General features: G+C 43.5%; 1 protein-coding gene across 2 annotated transcripts in view; it reads right to left on the reverse strand.

The window, feature by feature from the left end:
• The window catches only part of large2 (LARGE xylosyl- and glucuronyltransferase 2), a 163,687-nt gene that overhangs the window by 18,802 nt on the left and 124,504 nt on the right, over positions 1–20,381 (reverse strand). For both annotated transcript variants that reach the window (XM_061738909.1, XM_061738901.1), the window contains 4 exons: positions 10,887–11,176; positions 8,317–8,399; positions 7,193–7,316; positions 1,643–1,814 (listed from right to left, as the gene is read on the reverse strand). In XM_061738909.1, the coding sequence (XP_061594893.1) occupies positions 1,643–1,814; positions 7,193–7,316; positions 8,317–8,399; positions 10,887–11,176 (669 nt within the window). The remainder of the gene's footprint in view (positions 1–1,642; positions 1,815–7,192; positions 7,317–8,316; positions 8,400–10,886; positions 11,177–20,381) is intronic.

Here is a 20,381-nt window from a genome sequence, read left to right on the forward strand (position 1 = left end):
TCTTTTCTTTAGATGCTAAAATAGACTAGAATCTTAACATTTATGCTGTCACGGCCCGGCTCAAAAGACGTAACAAACCAAGAGGGAGACACGCAGGAGACAGGAGACAGGACACCGTCACCATCACACCACACAATGCATTCTCTCTCATAAAGACCTGGTTAATAAGGTTTCAAACGGCCAGAAAACATGTGAGAACATTCTTCTGTTTTTCTTTTACTATACTGGATTCATAAATCACTTATTAAACTGACAGTTTTTTAATAGTAATTGAATGTATCCCTGCAGCACAAACTCACCCTCATAGTGCTTGAAATTGCATAGTAAGTCTCGATAAACGTGTGCTCTTAAATGGTGGGAAATGCTCCTAGCACATTCTGGCATCGATCTTCTGGTCTCCCGTACGCTTTAGATTATATTTCAAGATTTTATTGCTTGTTTTAAAAGTTTTAAATTGACTAATAATACCATATTTGTCTGAACCTTTATACCCCATAGTCAGAGCGCTCAGATCTGGTCTGCTTGTAGGTTCAGAGATACAGACTCAGAAGAGGAGCTGTCCAGGTCTTTTTAGTAGCTGGTCGAGTCCTCCAGAACAATTTAACGTTACAGGTAAGAACAGCTGTAGCTGCTGGTGCATTTAAATCTCTGCTGGAAGCCTGTTTCTACTCGCTGGCCTTCAACTTCACTGGAGTTCAGGCAGCGTGTCATTATGGTTAGTTGTGTTTTTGTTGTTTGTTTTATGCACACTATTCATATTGCTTAAGTTTTACCCATAACAGACTTCGGTCAACCTTGCTTGACATTAATAATAACAATAATAATAAATATAATAACAATAACTTGCATTTATACAGTGCCTTTCAAGAAACTCAAGGTCACTTTACAATGGTAGTATATTATTCATTCACTCCATTCATACTTGGTGATGGTAAACTACATGTGTAGCCACAGCTGCCCTGGGGCAGGCTGACGGAAATGTGGTGGCCAATCCCGTCCAAGTTTATAAATGTTTTCCCCATTCAGGGAATGCGGGAGGGTCTGCTGTCAATATGAAAACCTGACAGAAGACATCTTGGCCGACCAGTCGACGCTGGACCGTCTCCTCTTACTCTGCTACGCAGTAAAGATTGCATCTGTGAAGCAGCCTTTAGTCAAATAAGGATGGATGCTTGGGTAAGACTTTAGAAACTTTCACACCCTACCCAACGAGCAGCTTATCAACCGTAGCTTGTTATAACTTCTTCTTCATAGCATCTTAGATTTTTATTTCACCAGTTCCTCTCCAAGCAGTTGGGTCGGTTCTTCCACTCCCAACTAGACTGTAGAACGTACGGTCGGTCTGGGCTCACATTTGTAACTGTAGTCGTTCGTAGTGTTCGGCAGATTCAAACCACACTTCTTCAACCACAGCACTGATGCTAGATTTTGATCTCATGTTATTTACTCACTTATGGACAAATTAATCAAAATATTTCAATCAACTTGGTACCAAGACATAGAAATCAGAATCAGAATCAGAATCAGAATCAGCTTTATTGGCCAGGTTCGAACATTGTCCATTGTCCATTGTCAAGGAATTTGACTCCGGTAATTTCGCTCTTTGGTAGTAAAAATATGTAAAAAATGAAAATGGTCTCACCAGTAAACTTCTTAAAGATTCCCCAGAGCTCGGCAATGTCCGTGGCGAAGGTGATGTCAGTGTCCAGGACGATGACCTTTGACAAGTCGGATGGCAAAGCTTTGGTCAACGTCAGCTTCATCAAGCCGTAAATGCCAGAGTAATGCTTGTTGGGAATCCACGACACCTCAGACTGAAAAGAGAAAGCACATCAATGTGGTCCTAATTCACTTTGCCAACAGGTGAAACATCTCTGCTCTGACTGAGCTGCTCATTATGTTCGAGCACCAGTCCGTATGTTGGCTGCGCACAAAGCCACATTCAGCATACTTTGGCAAAGACTCAATGTGCTTTTTTTTCCTTCCTGAATCTGCAAACAGTGTCTTTTAATTAATTCTCTTGATTCAGAGTAATTGGATCTGCATAAGTGCATCATCTGCAAATATAATCGGCTTAGTCTCAGCTGTTTTTCTCCACTTTAATGCCAGTTAATGGAAAGTGAAGAGAGGTTGCAGGTCAAAGCGTCTGACAGCACAAAGGACTCATTGTTCAACACAAAGAGCGTGCGGGAAGAGAATGTGGTGATGGGAAGGAGGGAGATGCGGACTCGAAACACAAACGCTGTTCTTCTCATTCCCTTCACTCTAAGAGCACATTCATCAACTTGATGCCCAAGCTAATTGTTGTTTTTCTCTTTAAGTGTCACTTTTTCAACTCAATTAGCCTGTGTCTCTGTCATTCCAGGACCCAAAGAAGAGGATCAGCAGACTCGCAAAAAAGGAATCTGGAGTTTCAATTTGTCTTTCAGGAGGGGAAGTTAAATATGTGTTCTAGCAATATTACCTGCGGTGAAAGTACATTCAATTTATTGCCAGAACAACCAAAATCCATCCATCCGTTCTCTATAGACCTGTTCAATCCTAACCAGTGTCATGGGGTCTGCTGGAGCCTGTCCCAGCTGAACAACCACACACTCACATTATACATATCGAGGGCCAAAGAACATAACCTCCTATCTGAAAATTTCACTTTTTTGGGAAAACACAAAAAACTGTGTTGTTTTGTTGTAGAATGCTATATTTTTTTAAAGATACCTCTATATATATGGGTGGAAATAACGTACAGACAGGCTGAATAGGTGCAGCCCACCTTGTGATGTCATCTAAACAAAGTGAAAAACACCAGTCAGACAATTTTGCGGATAAGGGGTTATGTTCTTCGGCCCTCGATATGTGCAATTTAGAATAGTCAATCAATCCAATATACATGTTTCTGGACTATGGGAGGAAGCTGGAGTACCCGGAGAAAACCACACTACCACAATTTATAAAAAAAAAAGACACAATTACTTTAGTTGGTGCGTCTTATTGGCATCACTGTACCATAACTGTTCCCAATGTCTGATCTCTTCTTGTTATTCATGTTAAACACAATTTTTTCTGTTTTTGTGTTGCAAACTGCTGCGGTCGCTGGAGTCTGCATCCCACCATGAGTGCATGTACAGTTAGTGCGATCCGTGGACTGTGTACTGGTAACGTGTTCAAGTCTTCTAGAGGTGTCCAGGGCTTCAGATTATCCCAGTCCAATCCCAGTCCATCAAGTGTAGTAATTTAATATGTTGGTCATTTTGTGAAAGATAGAACTAGATATTAGACAGGCTGGTGACTTGCCCACTTCACAGGTTATGAGTTGCACACATGCACATGCTGTACTTATGGAAGCCCAGTTGCTTAGCGACTAAAAACGCAGGTATGAACTATTGTTTTTGTAGTTGTGGACTTGGATGCACCCTCCAGTGTTCTACCTGCCCACTAGGTCAAGCTCAGGCTTTAGATGTTTTAATGTGAAGGACGAGACAATCTGCAGCAAAGAGGAAGAGGGTCTGTGATATCCTGTGATAGCCACAGAAACCCAGATGGTTTTAAGGTTCAGGCTGAGGGAGCAGCTCGACAGCCTGATGGGGGGAAAAGTACCAGAAATACAAGAAAAAAAGAGATCAGCGTTTGCTGCTTATTAAAAAGGCCTACAGTTATCCATACTTGGACGAGGCCTTGTCACAGAGGATTTCAGAGCTGGGAGTGGGAATGGCATGAGTCCTTGTGTCAGGCGACAAATGAATGGATTCAGGACTGAGTTGCGCACCCAACCGTGTCCTCTCTGAAAGGCCTTTTAAAAGCAGATAATCAAGAGACAATTACTTTTTTGAGATGGTGTGATGTTAGCGGACGTTTTTTTCTGACTGAAAGTGGTTTTGAATGTTGGTGTTCAGACTCAGACTCTTTTATTGTCATTCGACCCATTTACAGGATGAACGAAATACAGATACTCCGGTCTCGGTGAAGTATAAAAAGTAAGGTAAGAATAAAAATATATACAGGGATAAAATCTTAAAATATTAAGAGAATAAAAAAATAAAAAGAACGAAGAATATACATTTCAGCGTAATGAATAAACATTGTAACTTGAAAAGCATCATGACCAGAAGGAGCAGCAGCAACATTTTAAGTGTGCAGTGATGAATGTGATGCGTGTGGTCTTGATCAATAGTCTGACTGCATCCAGGTAGACGCCAGGTAGACGCTCTGTCCCTACATATGATGGTGTAAATGTGCCCCAGCGGTGGCACCCGATGGTCCTCTGTGCAGACTTAACCACCAGCTGCAGCGCCTTCTTCTCTGCCACCATAGCACACAGTGAGGCACAGGTGTAGAGTGCAGTGAGGGTATCAGTGTTCAGACCTGCCTTCACAGATTCCTCAGGAAGTAGCATGCATTGATGGGCCTTCTCAATAACAGCTGTGTTGTTGATGCACCAGTTGAAGATGTCAGAGAGCTGGAAACTGAAGTATTTCATGGAGGAGCCAATCTTCACAGCCTCCCCGTTGACGTAGAGAGGGGAGGGGTTAGTGGGGGAAGACAGAAATTGACAAACATCGTCTTGGTCTTGGGTGTTGAGGATGAGGTCCTTGGCTCCACACGACCACGTCAGGTCCTCCACATCCTGCCTGTACGCAAACACGTCTCCATGGGTGCTGACTCCAACCACCGCTGTGTCATATGCAAACTTCACAACAGGCCTGCTCTCCTGCCGAGCTCTGCAATCAAAGGTCATCAGTGTGTACTGCTGTAGACAAAGCACACGTCAGTTTGGCCAGCCAGTGTTCAGGATGATGGTAGAGGATGAGGTGTTGTTGATCCTGACACTCTGTGAACTCCCATTCAGGAAATCCAAGACCCAACCGTGCAGTGATGAAGGGGTTCTTAGATCAGCCGGCTTGGACAACAGTTTCTGCAGGGTGATGGTATTACATGCAGAACTGAAGTCCAGGAACAGCAGACTCGCAGAGGAGTCCTTGGTCTCTGTGCTAGAGGGCCTGGTGAACCACAGTAGAGATGCCATCAGCTGTGGACCGGTTCCCCCTGTATGCGTACTGATGGGAGTCCTTCACCACATAGATACCTCATCACCAGCCTTTCAAAGCACTTCACGGTGATAGGGGTGAGTTCCATCGGGCGATAGTGGTTGAAGCACGATGCTACAGAGAGGCATGGGGATGATTTTGGATGTCTGAAGGCATGGCGAGACTTTGCCTTGGAACAGCAAGATGTTGAATATGTCTGTCAATACCTCAGACAGCTGGTGATTACAGTCCTTCAGAACGCTTCCTCGTATTCCATCAGGGCCTGGGAACATCGGTGGGTTAATCCGCTGAAGCATTTTCCTTCACCTCATACCGTTGGTATGCTGATGACTGGGGGCTTGTTAGGGGAGGGGGGGAGTCAGGAGGGGGTGGTGGTATTATACACCTCCAAACGGGCATAAAAGGTGTTCTGGGAGTGCTGGGTCATCAGGCCCCTGTGCATCTCTCTTCTTGTAGTCACTGATGCCCCTCCACATGCTTTGTGGGTCATTTAATGTAAAATGGCCCTGGATCTCGAGAGCATGCAGACTTTGCCCGCTTCATTTACACTTAAGAGGTTCTTTCTGGTTGCTTTGAGAGCTGCTGCATCCCTGTCCTTAAACGCAGAATCAAGGGTTCTCACCAAGGAGAAAACTTCTGTATTCACGCATGGTTTCTGATTTGGTCAGATGGTGATGGTCCTGGTGGTGGTCACATTATCCATGCAGTTCCATATGTAATCATGAACTGGTTACGTGTACTCCCCCAGGTCCACACTGGACTCCTGTTGTTGCAGCCTCTCTGAATATCTGCCAGCGGTCTCAAAGCAGTCTTGAAACACGGACACATCCCCATCTGGCCATACAGGGATGGTCTCAGTTACAGTGTCTCTGCTTCTAGATACCGGGTTGTAAACAGGACCGATGAGGATGTGGTCCAAGTTGCTGAAGGGGCTGTGGGACGTTGCTCTATACCCTCCACGTGTGTGGCGTTGTTGATATCTTGGTGGATCATAGGGAGAATGTCTTACAGGTTCAAATGGTTGAAGTGAAACATTTGCCAGGCGAACTGCAAACATGAGTTTCTACCTCAACGACTTGGCAGCGCTCTGACAATCTGACATTCATTTATCAGCTGAGGCACTAAAATCAGCGTAATCCTCGCTGCTTGTTTTGTGTCCTCATGTCAAACGCAGCAGGTTTGTTCATTAAAGATAAAAACCATCTGCAGATTTAAACCACTCTGCTATAGCTTTTCCCTATGATTGTGCACCAATAAAAGGGAAGAAGCATGAGCTCCTGGAAGAGCTGAACTAAGTGCTGTCATGCAGGTGAGTCATGTTTCCTGATTGCTGATAATTTATAGTGATTTGTTCTGTTGAGCAGGAAGTGGAAAGCTGTTCTGTATTGGCTGCATTTTATATTTGTTGGTTCCCTTTCAAGTTGTGTAATCGAGGATGTGCAGCTGTTGTGCTGATAACAGATGATGTCTGATCTGTAACAGACATCAAACATTGATACTCCTGTGCTGAAATGAAACAGGTCCTCTCTCCTAGAATCTGAAAATCAAAGGTAAACTGATACTTGACCCTGAAAACGGATTCCCGTTAAAGAGGCACATGATCTGACTGGAACATAAAGGCACACGTTCTCATCTCCTGTGTCTTTTTAACGTCATGTTATCTCTTTAAACCTCTGCATTTCATCTGCTAGAAGAGATTCATAAATACATTTTTACTGGAACTTCATATCTCTCTGCTGTTTTGGACGCCGCTCATTTCCCTTTGATGAGTGAGTTGAACACAGGAAAAGTGGCTCATGTGAGGTCCATTAAGAAAGACCGACATGGTGGGTTCGAGGCGTGGGTCTGGGGCATATGTTTGAGGCATATATTTGAGGGATATGTTTGAGGCATATATTTGAGGCATATGTTTGCAGCGTGGGTTTGTGGTGTGAGTCTGGGGCGTATGACTGAGGCATGTGATTGGGCTGTGTGACTGAGGCCTGTCATTAAGGCATGTTTTTGGGGCGTGGCTTAGAGGCGTGTGATTGAGGTGTGTGATTGGAGTGTATGTTTGGCGCATGTGACTAAGGCCTGTGTTTGGGGTGTGTGCTTAATGCGTGTGATTGTGGCTTCTGTTTGGGGCATGTTATTTCACAGTGACCACTAACCTTGAGTTCATCTGCGTCATAGAAGCTGACCTGCACGGATGGGACCATCCAGGACTGGAACAAAGAGCTCAGAATGCGATTGGCTACTGTGTCAGTGATGAAATGAAAGTGAAGAGGATTTCTCCTAAAAATGGTGAGCAAAAGAGATAAATTAACTTTAGGAACTACCAAACTGGTTGCAGTTTTGACTAATCATCACAGACACACTATCATTTAACTTCCTGACCAGCACCAGAAACGCACCCACACAAGCGATGGACATTCAGATCTCTACTACTACAAATACTACTACTACTGACATTTAGCAGATGCTTTCATCCAAAGCGACTTACACCTGAGGGAATTTCACCCCTCAGATGCCCGGGGAACAAGGTTAAGGGTCTTTCTCAGGGGCCCAGGGTGGTTCATCTTGGTTGCCATTCTGGGGCTTGAAGCTGGGTCCTCCAGACACCAGCTCACCTCTGTAGCCACTAAACTACCACTCCTAAACTACTAACTAACTAAAAAAAACTGAACAAAAAATAAACAAAATAAACCGCTGTTAACTCAGAAGTGGTAAAGTTTGCAGTTCTTTGAATAACCAGCAGGGCCAGTCTGCAACACGTAAAACATACAAACGTACAGACTTGCAGCTGAAGTGACCTTCAGCAGGGTGCGATGGCTGCCAACCATCCAGCAGGTGAAGACATTGATGATATGTAAATGTAAATGTGACTGCAGCACCTCAGACTTGTTTTCAAAGTGGTATCTACACATTAGTAACGAAGTCCAACCAAGCGAGACTGATGTTGCAAAATGTTACAGAGAAGCTGCAGAGCGCTCATTCAGACATTACTCTGGTATTTTCTATTGCTACCAGGCTGTGTATGTCTGAAATGAGCTTTTTGGAAATGAAAAGTTGTTAAAAATACAAGTAGCTGGACTCTGAACGGTCCAACTACAAGTAGAACAATCAGTTTCAAACCAGATTCGAGGAATCTTTCTTGTCTCTGTCAGTCTGGGCTACAGCCATGTCAGATTCTGCTGTAAGTATAAAAGCTGAATGGAGATGATTACAAATAATATATACATGTCAGGGACTCAAGACAGGACTGGAGAGAGGAAAGCAGATGATGGAGTCTCACCTGTGAAATAGGATGGACTTCACCAGCGTGACCACGTCCCTGCTGGCGTTGTGACCGGCACAAACGCACGCTACATGGATCAGCTGTGGAGACACAAGAGGAAGCTCTGAGTTCCATCGAAAGGCATGCAAATTCTCTTCAAAAACCACCCGTCGACACCTTTTCTCTCAGGGTGCTGACAGCTTTCATCACTGGCTTGCATCATCCCTCTCTCTACAGATCAGGTTTCTGCGTGTTTTTTTTTTTTGTGTGTGTGGTTTTTTTTTTTTTTTTTCTGTACATCTCCCGTCTTCTGAAAAGCCAGAGCCCCATTTTCCCGTTTCTGAGCCGTCACCGTTATGGAGACATGCAGCTCACCCACCTACTACTTCACAGAAAGAGCCAAGGAATCTAGGACATTCATCCGCCTCTCTGATGTGAAATTTCATATTTAGTTTCCCAAACGCGGAGGATTTCACCTCGGTTGCTTTTCATTAGCAAAAGCCTTTGAAAAGTTGGAAGTGGAAGTTTTGCAGACTGCATCAAGCACCATGAGTGTTGGCATGGATTTTAGTGCTAGGTGACCTCAGCTCCCCTGGTCCATCAGTTCCAGTGAAGCTGGGATTCACTGGGAAGAACAACCTGCAGTAATCACGCAGGACATTGTGTAACAGGACAACCTCATTGACCAGACTTAGAACCTCCCTCTTCTAATTCAGTTTTTTGTGTAATAAGATACAATCCTTGAATCACAGACAAACAAGAACACATAACGTTTTTTTATCCTTTACATCCTTATTTAACAAAACTGTAGAGTAACGGGGGGTATGTATGAATGAAAAAAATGTATGCTAGGACACCGATAGCATAATCAGAGGCACTGCTTGCCAACAGGCATACCGGACAAATACTTGGCCCCCAGCCAGAAGGGCGCACAAAAAAAATCTTATAAACCAAATGGGGCCACACCCAAAGTTTGTCAACCACTGGGTTAGCTGATGACGCTAACCTCATCCCCACTGCTGAGCACGATGGTGGGGGGGGGATTATTTGGGCTGGTTTTTCAGCCACAGCACCTGGACGCCTTTCAGTTAAGGTTAGGATTCATAAACTCCTATTCTAGATGCTAATTTGAGCCTTTCTGACAGCTAACACTTGGGTGACGCTGGGTCATACAACACGATCTGAAATGCAGCAGCAAATCTACAATCAGGATGACTGAAAACCGTTTGGCAGGACCTGGATAAAGTCCAGTCCCCAGCCTGGCTGAAACGTTGTGGCGGACCTTCAGAAAGCTGCGTATAAGCGAATGCCCGAACACTGGTAAAGATGAAATTACTGAAATTCCTCCACAACCATGTGACCCTGCGTTCACACTGAAAGCGTAAAAAATCTCCCGACGCCAGCATCTCGCTGCTTGGTGCGTTCACACTGAAAGCGGCATGCACTGTTGACGCCTGCAGTGGGCGGGGCTTAAAGCTGGGCTGCAGAACTGGAGGGAACATTGGGAACAGCGTACACATCTTCAGTTTGCTATTTCACCATAGATCACAGTTTGGGACGCCTTCTTTATATTTTAGCGTTATTTCTGCGTAGATAAGAGTGAGTTTGATACTCCTTTAACAAATTTGGTCCGCGGATCAACATCAACCGCCAGAACCCACTCCCGGTGAACCATAAATCCGCTTTGGCTGATTTATGGTTCGCGTCACACCAACGCAGAGCCGACGGCGTAGGGTTCGCGGCGACGCACACCGTACTGCGACCCTACGCCGTCGGCTACGCCGTCGATTTAACGCAGAACCATAATTCAGGCGAAGCTGCAGTCTGTCTGCGGTGAACACCCACACACCGGGTCGGAGCGGATTTGGTCATGATGACTAACCTGTGTTTTGTGATTAATAAGCACGCGTTTTAATTATTTTTCGTTGGATCAATGTAGCAAATAAAATCGTTGGGACCATCCAGCTCCTCACCCATCAGATATGTGTTTCACATGATCAGTTCAGGTAAAAACGGCAGTCAAATCAGCAAAAATGTAATTTTGCTGGATGAAATATATTAATTCCTGATAAAATAAGTTTGTTAGTGCACAGCTCTGCTCCTGTACGCATGTGAGTGAGTGTACGTTTGTGTTTACATGAAAGTACAATCAGCATTGAGGCTTCTCGCTTCGGGAATCCCGGTGTGTGATTGGACGCTGCCTCGGCGTCGCCGCTGCTCATTTGCATAAAGTTCAGATTTTTCAACTTCAAATTGACGCGCCGCTCCCGCCGCCTCTCGACGCCCGTTTTTCATAGACAATGAATGGCAGCCAGACGCCTATGACGCCCGTGACGCTTTCAGTGTGAACGGGGGGTGAGAGTCTGATAAAGTTAAACACGAAACAACTGCTTCGGGTTATTGCTGCCAAATGATGGTTATGGGGTCATTAGTGTTTTGGGGTTCATTTTTGTTACATAAATAAGGGGTACAACCTATTTCACGTATCTCAATACTGGTACAGACAGATCTGTAAAGTTTAATTTAAGACCACCTTGTTGAGCATCAGTGGTTTCAAAAGTGGAAGTATCAGGTGGGGGTTTGCTGACCTCACACTTCTGGACGGTGGGTGAGCGGGGACAGTCCGTGTGGTTGTTCTTCTCCTCCGCTGTGTTGTCACCATCCTCCGGCACAGTGTCCGCGGATGCCCCCCATTGCTGGTTGCCATAGTTACCCTCGGCCAGCTGGGCGGCGGTGCCCTGGGACTGGCTGAGCTGTAGTCGGATCTGTCGGTTCTCCTCCTCCACCTCTCGGACCCGGGACTCCAGGACGGCTCGTTCTAAGACCTGAGCGGCCGGCGTGTCGGCCAGACAGGGCGCCAGGAGGAGGGAACGGCCATCTGAGGGGAGAGAAGGAGCATCAGACTACCTGCATAAACACACCATTTAACAGCTTAAGCTTATTATTTACACTAAGTGAGTTTTATGTGACAGATTAGTAGTTGAATAAAACTTAACCACTCTGTCTACTGAATACAGGGCGGAAGTTTCACGGATGTATATGACTTAGTCGTGCTGTTTGAGCTTAAAAGAAGTTTTCAAGTGCTCCTGTCCCTTCTTAATTACAGATGTTGCCTGAGTGAATTATCCAAAAGGTTCAAATTATTTTTATTCAAACAAAATACTGTATCTGTAGTGTTTACAAAGAGCCACCAAGAAGTCCACACCAGCAATATACAGACTGATGACTACAACCAAGAATAAGGAGCTCACAATGCGGAAGAACCAATTTAAAGTTATTTTAGGAGGCGGAGTCGGACACTAGCTGTAACTCCACCCCTTTTCCTTTGCAAGGGCGTGTGTCTTTATACTGTAAATGACTATTAAAGCTTTGTTCTACCTAATGTTGGGGTACAACAAATGCACTGCGATGTGAAATTGGTCTGTGATGTCATAGTTCGCAAATCTTTTTTTTTTTTTTTGTGGCTCTAGTGGCCTTGATTGACAGTGTGGAGAAAGTAGAGGTGGGTGCAATTCATCGATGTGTCGATGCATCGCGATGCGTCACGTGACGATTTGGAATCGATTAATTAAAAAAAAAAAAAAAAAAAATTATTATTTTTTTTTTAAGTTATCCAGATTCCAGACTGAATAAGCTGCTGAATCATTTCATTTTCAAGAATGCACATTTCTTATTGTTCACTTGAAATATGGCAGATATGTTTACACTAAATAAATTTGATGGAAGTACATATCTTGTTTACTTGAATTAATGAACAATCGTTATAATCGAACAATCGAAGAATCGAAGCTCCAATAATCGAAATCAAATTGAATCGTGAGGTACCCTTGTTTGCACACCCCTAGGAAAAAGGTAAGGGGGTCAAAGACTGTAGGAGAAGAAACGTGGCAAAGGGTCACAGGCCGGGACTCAGACCTGGACTGCCGGCAGGAGGACTCAAGCCTCCATATACAGTATAGCTGGCCCCGTAGCTGGCCCCATAGCTGGCGCAGAGCTAAATAGCGCTTCCACAGTCTGCAACTCTAAATTGCTCACTGAATAAGAAATATTCAGACTTAATTTATGCTGAATATATGCTCTCAGGAAAGTTGTTTTATTTCTTTTTCTATAGATCCTCGTCCATATAGCTCCCATGTCCAGGATTACGTTAATTTATAGTTTCAATATCTTCTGTAAAATTAAATTACATTAAATGTGATGGTAGCTAACCAAATTAAAAGACAAACTTTTTGAAATAAGAGTAGAACTTTGTTGTAAATTTTCTCAACACTATTAAGTAACACAGATAAAAAGAGTAAATGTTTCTCCAGGGTCGGAAAAGTTGATGCTATAGTTTCAGGAAGTTCAGCTCTGAAACAAGTCCCTGCGTTGAGTTGGTATTTCAGCACAGCCCCAATAAACTGATGACTTACAGCACCTTCAATGTCCATTTGTGGTTCAAATCTTCTTCCCTCATCCACATCTACCATCACAGTATAGAACAAACACAGGAAACAAAATTGCAGCAACCTTTGCAGCTCCATCACTGTTTATCTTGTCATTCTCGTTTGCTTCATCGTCTCTTTTTTTCTTTTTCTTAGTTGTGTTCTTTTATGAACACAACTAAACTAACTCCCCCCTTATGAGCCTGGTCCTGCTCAAGGTTTCTTCCCTCCTAAAGGGAAAGTTTTTCTTTGCCACTGTTTGGCTTAAGGTTTCTCTCCCACTAGTACAGTTTTTTTTTAACCTGCCATTGTTTATGTAATAATTGCTCGGGGGTCATGTTCTGGGTCTCTGGAAAGCGCCTAGATACAACTTATGTTGTAATAGACGCTATATAAATGAAATTGAATTGAATATTGTAATACACTGCGTATGTTTACCCACAGCGGGTAAACAGTAACAGCTGTGCATTTTTTGTGTGTTCCCTTCCCGCCCAACACAACAGTCCCTTTATACAAGAAAGCTACATCTTAAAAGACACCGTCATACTATCATCTTGTCATACGTGCACGCAGATTACTCAGTGCTGAGTCATGCAAAGAGCTGGACAAATCTTCTAACTGATTCTGATGAGCAGATACGTTTACTCGATGCAGAAGTGCTGCTTAAAAAGCTGAGTCTTTAGCTTGCCCTTAAAAGTTGGTACAGACCCTGCAGATCGGACAGACTCAGGACTGACACTGAAATGGAGACGCAAAGATTGAAAGGATTGAGAAGGTCGGCCCTGATAAAGTTCCAGCCTCATAGTTTTTACCCTTCTGTAAAAAACATGGTTTTAAAGCTTTAGCTGTTTTCCAAAATAATCACAATCTCAGAGACCAGCTGTGTTTAATGTAACACATAAGACATGTGAACCAAGATCCTTCTAGAAAGTGCTCATGTCAATTATTTGGAGTGTTTCCGCTGCAGTAATCAAGAGTTTGGAAGGCTGAATGCTTGTGTTAGGAAGCTGTTGAACTGACTGGAAGTACTGCTCCTCATGGTAAGTTCAAATCGTCTGTGGTGAAGGGTTGAGGGGTCCTGACTATATTCAGTACTGTATATCTGCAAGTACTCTGAAGCACCTGCTGGACTGAGGGCAAGGACACGCCGCTGACCCTCTCACTACCCTCTGGAGAGCCTTTTTTGCATCATACTGCAACTGCAGTATGATATTGAAATGCAATATGTCAGGACACTAAACCACTCCCTCTGAAGAATGTAATAAGGATGCCAGATGGACGTTTCTCACTGTTGAGCACTGATGTGCAAATCTAGCACCAGCCAACTTCAAATCTATCATCAACAGGAATACAGAACTTCCTTGTTGGATGCAGTTTAGTCTATTGATGAATTAATGTTCTTTAGAGCACTTAACTACAGGAGTTTTGCAAACCCATCCTCACAGATTCCACAAACCTCCAGGTCCTTCCTTGCAGCCATTTCCTTTCTGGGGCTCCTGTAGTGCTGCCCTGGATGGAAAGTTGGGCCCCAATACTGGTGGGGCACCTGTAAGTCCCATAGTATGGTCCTTAGATTGGAAACCAATAGGAAGGCCCAAAGTATGGGCTAAAATGGGCAGCCCAAAGGAAACAGAGCTCTTTCTATGATATGCCCATAAGAATCCATCACAGGAAACTGGAAAAAGAAACTGCTGGGGTCCTGTATGGACTTACCCACATGGGGCCTGTACAGATTAGTTATGGCGAAGCCCATGGTGGTTTGTCATGGAGAACTGACATGGGATCCCAAAAGGGCAAAGTTTCTCTGGACCTTCTTTAGGTCTAGATCCATATTTGGTTTATGTGTTTTTTTTAGTGGGATAAATGTGGGATTACCTGCCCACACTAGCCCACAGCAAACCCCCACATGTCTGTGAGGACCTTGTATGGGCAGGTCTGCTGAGTCACCCAACTGCTGCTTCAGAATCTTTGGTCAAAGTATTAGAGATATACAGGAACACAATTCCCTTTTCAGTTGGATTTTTATGTCTTTGTCCTTATCATCTGGTTTTAGAGGGCAGAGTCGGACACTCGACTTCGCCCTCCACATCCATGAGGTGTGCCTCTTTTGAGATTGGTGCTATAGATTTGTACATCTGAGAAACAACAAATGCAGCGTGAATAAAATATTTTCAGATGCAGATACAGTTGTGTTCAAAACAATATCAGTCCAACATGACTAACCAGATCAATCAGTGTTTTTGGTATAAATCATATTATTATATGGCAAATAATTTACCAGTAGGCGTAGTATAGTCAGATAAACCTCATGCTGTGAATGCTCTTGAGGCTGTGTAATTGAATAATTCAGTAATTAAAGGGATGTGTTCAAAATAATAGCAGTGTGGAGTTCAATCATGGAGGTCATTCAATATGTGAAGAAACAGGTGTCATTCAGGTGGCCCTTATTTAAGGATGAAGCCAGCGCATGTTGTACATGCAATTCCCCTCTGAAAACCTGAGAAAGATGGGTATTGCCAGACATTGTTGAGGAGAACAGCAGGCTTTAATTAAAACGTTGATTGGAGAGGGGAAAACATATAAACAAGTGCAGAAATGTATAGGGTGCTCAGCTAACATGATTTCCAATGCTTTAAAATGGAAAGCCAACCCAGAGAGACCTGTAAGAAAACAGAAGACTATCATGGGAATGGATCGAAGAATAGCCGGAAATGCTAAGACTCAGCCAATGATCAAGGAGATCAGAGACAGTCTGAAGTTATCTGAGTACTGAGACAAATAGAACTCAAAACAGTGGCTATACAACTAAATACAGTATTACTTTAGTGATTCACAAGAATGCTAAATCCTAATGTTTTTTTTTTGTTATAAATATTTAAGATTGTAATGAAAAATGCAGACACTGCTATTTTTTCGAACACCCCAATATCATTTTCCTTTAAATTAATTAAAATATTGATGCTTTTTTCTTCATGTCTTGATTTAAAAAATAATGTGCAGTGTTCCCAATGAATGGAAATAACAAATATAAAATGCTGCTATTATTTTAGAACAAAAACAAAGTGTGTTCAAGTTTTTGAGTTGGATTTCACATCAGACTCCCTAATTTATGCACTCAAGCACAGATTTATTTCTCTTTTTTTCAAATTTCTCCTTTAAGGAGGAGACTAATCTCATACTGGCAGGTCTCACTTCCCCTCACTTAAAGCACATTGCAGACTAGAGCACACGTCTAAAGTGATTCTAAATCGTGTTAAGAAATTTTGCATGACCTACAGAGTGCAGAATAGATCTGTACTGGGAAATGAAAAACATAAAACATGCAAAATCTTCAGTTGTAGTCAGATAGAACTACGGCATCGCAGGCGGTAAGACAGTTAGTAAGACAGTTTCCTCAAAGGTGGGAGAATCTGCAGTAAAATTAGCATCATGTGTAAATATAGAAGCATGAAAACACAAGTGTACACCTCCACATGTGATGCCATGAATATTTACAGTTCTGCATGAGCTGCTAACAGGCTCCATCTTCTGATTTCAGAGTCCCTGAACAGACAACAGCGAGCGTAAACGTGAACTACTGGCTTTTCATCATCACTCCTGCTGACACCACGCAGCACAGACGTGTTTTTCTCATCGACGGTACAAAACACGCTGAGAATTTGCGAGTGAAATGTTCTCCCGAGTCTCACACTTGAAAATTGGTTCATCACACTTCCCCTCTTCCTCTTTCTCCACCTTGTTCCTCTCTCCCTCCATCTTTCTTTCGACACAGTGGGGTGTGAGCATTTCTTGAGTGCTCTTGGATGCGTTGTGTCTGGCTATTTACTCATAATGCATTTCTGTCTCTAAAAGGTTCATTTTACAGCGACAGAAGCTGATGTTTTTAATGGAGAGTATTCGGTTGTAAAGTCGGCCCTTCTCCGCCCAGCGAATCTTGACACCAAAGCACCAAAGGTTGCCAGATTCAGGGCAATGCTGACTGGTGAGGGTTGGTAAAATCCAAGACACATTCAGTGTCCTTTGACGAACTAGATCTGGCTCCGTTTGCTTCTTCTTGTTCCAGAAGGGCAAGAATGCATAATGTGCCTTGTAGCCTGAATAATCAGAGCCCGCCGAAGCTCTCGCTGCAGTTCATAAATACTAATAGGTGTGCAGGATCTGCCAATGGTCCTTTCCTTATTCATGCTCTGTGACTCAGATAAATTAATTGTAAAGGTCTGGACATGAAAATGAGCATGAAGTCAACTCAAGTTTGCACATATAAAAGGGGACAATAACAGAAAAACTGCAGAGAGAGAAGCAAAAAAACAAACAAAAAATTCATTCATTCATTCAAAAACAACTAGTAACAACATTTTATTTGAACTGAGCTTCATATCCTGTGATGGTTTATGTAATAACCTCCAAAAACAGAGAAGTGATTGTGTTCAGCGTCTCTGTCCAGCAGCATCATGATGGAAATTCTAAAAGCAGAGTGGTTGCAAAAAAAAAAAGAAGCTTGTTTTCTTTTGAATATTTAAATTTGCTAGCAGCTTAATGGATCCCACACAAGCACAAGTACAACTAACGAGGACTACGTTTCCGAAGCTTTGTGTTCTGTTCCATAAAGCCGTAGTGCTTGTCCAAAAACACTCACTGATATTTATTTCCACTTGCTCACACACCCCCATCCTTCTTTCCCAAATACTCAACACAACAGCAAATGTGAATTAATCAGCAGCTAAGAAATATTCCCAGAGAAATCTTCTCCTGCTTAGATAACCGTCTCATCTCCCATCCTCCATCTTTTTCTCTTCCTCATTTATCTCTTTCTCTCCTCCACTTTTATCTTGACCTTTCCCTCTCCCACTATTCTAACCATCTTTCTTCTATGTTTCTTCCACGTACCAGTTTTGAAGCCACACATTCATCCTCCATCTTCCTCTTCATTTCCATTTATCCTCAACCCCCCTTTTTCTCCTCCTCCTCCTCCTTCTTTCCCTCTCTTGTCACCTCTTTCTCACAAGTCTCTCCTTCCTTCCTTCCTCTCCGCCTCGCATGCCTCGTTTCACCCGATCTCTGTCAAGCAGCAGCTGGACCACAGCTGAACTCGGGCATCATGGGAATGTCCACGCCCTCTGCTGAGTGTGAGGAGGAGGCTGCCATCTTTCTGATTTACATGTCATGTATATTCTTGTGTTGGTTTTTATTTAAAAGTTTCTCAAAGCACATTTCACATTTTGTTCTGGTGGAGGAGGCTGCTGCTGACAGGGATTACAGCCGACGTGAAGGAATCTGACTCGGATGCAAATCTCTGCTGCCTGCCAAACAAAAAGTCACACCAATATTATGTAAAACCAACTCTGGCTAATATTATAGCACATATTGGTCTCAGTAATTTCAATAAGCCCTTATATTCTCACATCTATTTCCAGATGTTGTGTTACTGAACATAAACCTGACCAACTGAAACCACTCCAGACTATAATACTCCCCCCTCAGGCTTGTATGGTAGACACTCGACGTGATGGGTGCATCACTTCTTGCCTTGACGCCTCCGTGCATCGTTACCAGACTGAACCTGAGCCCCGTACACAGAGCAGTCACATCTTATCCATCCAAATAAGAAGTCCTCATTAAACTGTTCCTCTTTAGAAATTCACACAAAACAAACAGAGGTGACACTGCACCGTGTCAGTGTGTGATTACACACATCATGCCGGTGTTCCTGGGAGCGGCAGGTTTTCTTACGAGTGCTTTTGATGCCTCTTTTCTTTTCTCTGCAAGGCACCATATAAGGAACTGATGCCCCAATAAATCAGAAAATAAGCAAATGGGCATTACTCAGACTGGAGGCTGGCTAGAACACGCCCACCCCAGCTCAGTTATCACCAGTTAGCTATTTTAGCTGGCTTTGCTCATACCGAGCTATGATGCTGACTAATTTTCCCTTACTTCTAAAATCTGTCCAATTTTCTGATGTTGCTATGGAAACAACGCTGAAACTAGAGCTAGCAGGGCACTCTTATCACTCTCGTCACCCGTAACCGTCCGAGGTTTGAGGCCATTAGATTGGCTGTTTGCAGGCAGCCACCTAGCAAACAAGCAGCTTGACTGGCCGGGGCCACGGTCACCCGTGACTATCGTGCTTAAGTCTGACTTTTACTTCTGCATTGCAACTACACACAGGGCGTACGCCATCTCTAGCGTTTATACTTCTGCGTTATCGTTTGTGTCGTTCTGTAACACACCACCGACTGCTAGGTGGCGGTGTAGGTGCTTGTTGCACTGTACCTTGCAGTGCTGGGTTTCCTGTTTATTTCCTGTAGCCTATGTAGCTCAGACATAGCAATGGAGCAAATAAAGCTTATTTTATCCCAGTTGGGGCTGACAAATGTTGAGCATCAGCTGTTTTTACAAAAATCGCAGCAAACTATCGTTAAGAAAAAAGAAACAAGCAATAGTGGCAGGAAGTTTGAAAAGGAATATGATCTTCCAAAATTGTCATGTTTCTTGTAGTCCATGTCGCTACATCGCATAGTGAGATTTGGAGAGGCATGTCAGGCTATACTGTCAGGTTCACACCTACGCGTAGGTGAAGCCACATCGTGACTTTGACAAAGAAGTATGAATCAGACTTTGGGCTGGCTGGTCGCAAGCAGCTGACTGGCCCGGGCCCACGGTCACCCATGACTCACCCACCTGCAGGAGTCTGACTGGAGTCCCGCTTCCCCCACTCGAGGATCGTAAAAAAAAAATATCAGTTCTATTTCTGAGGGGTCCTGGACTAATCAGACCACAGGACCTGTTTCATTGATCTGGACAAAAGTCCTATATTGATTAGCCTCACTGATTAGTGCTGCACATCTGGCTGCACAGCTGACTTTTCTATACATTGTGGAAATTCTCTTATTTTTACAATCAAGAATGTTAAGTATAAGCCATTAAACTGTACATTTTCAATCTAAAACCAGCAAGATTCAAGTGTTTGTCATATGTTACTGTTTAATCAGGGTTTCCATACAACTACAGCAGCATTAGCTAAATATGCTAGCAGCTAGCTGCTCGTTTACACTCTTGCAAAAACGATTATATTGAACAAGTGATGAAGCTGAACTAACATCCGGGGGATTTGTCACCGCAGTCGTGCCACCGTGCCAGACCAGGTTGATACCAAAACTGGTCCACCTAACCACCAAATATCAGGATATTTGGGTACAGCTCTCAAAAGCAAAAGAAAAGACAAAAACCCTGAAAGCCTCCCCTAACTGGAAACAGTTCCTGCAGTTAAATGCCCGTGATAATCCTTACATTTTAAATATTGTGATGATAAACGCGTTTGAAAACCTGTAAGTAGATATGCGCATGTAATGCAGGAAAGAGAAACCCAGAGCTGGAAGCATGGATACTGTCACAGAACCTGATCTCCAGCCTGCCAGTCAGACACGGCGCATTAAGAAAACGCTGCTTATTTCTGAGCTCATATGCTTCAAAACCTCGCTCCATCACTTTTAACGCCCTCAGTTAAAGAGGCTCCATTGCACCGAGACAACTCATCAGTCATCGACCTTCGAGTGCTCCAGCACCTCTGGGAGCCTCAGAGGATCCTACTGTATATTAATGCTCTGCTCACCCCCCCAAAATCTCTTCAACCCCAACACTTACATCAAATATTGTGTG

Source organism: Cololabis saira, chromosome 2 (genome assembly GCF_033807715.1).
Source record: "Cololabis saira isolate AMF1-May2022 chromosome 2, fColSai1.1, whole genome shotgun sequence".
NCBI classification, from domain to species: Eukaryota; Metazoa; Chordata; class Actinopteri; order Beloniformes; family Belonidae; genus Cololabis; species Cololabis saira.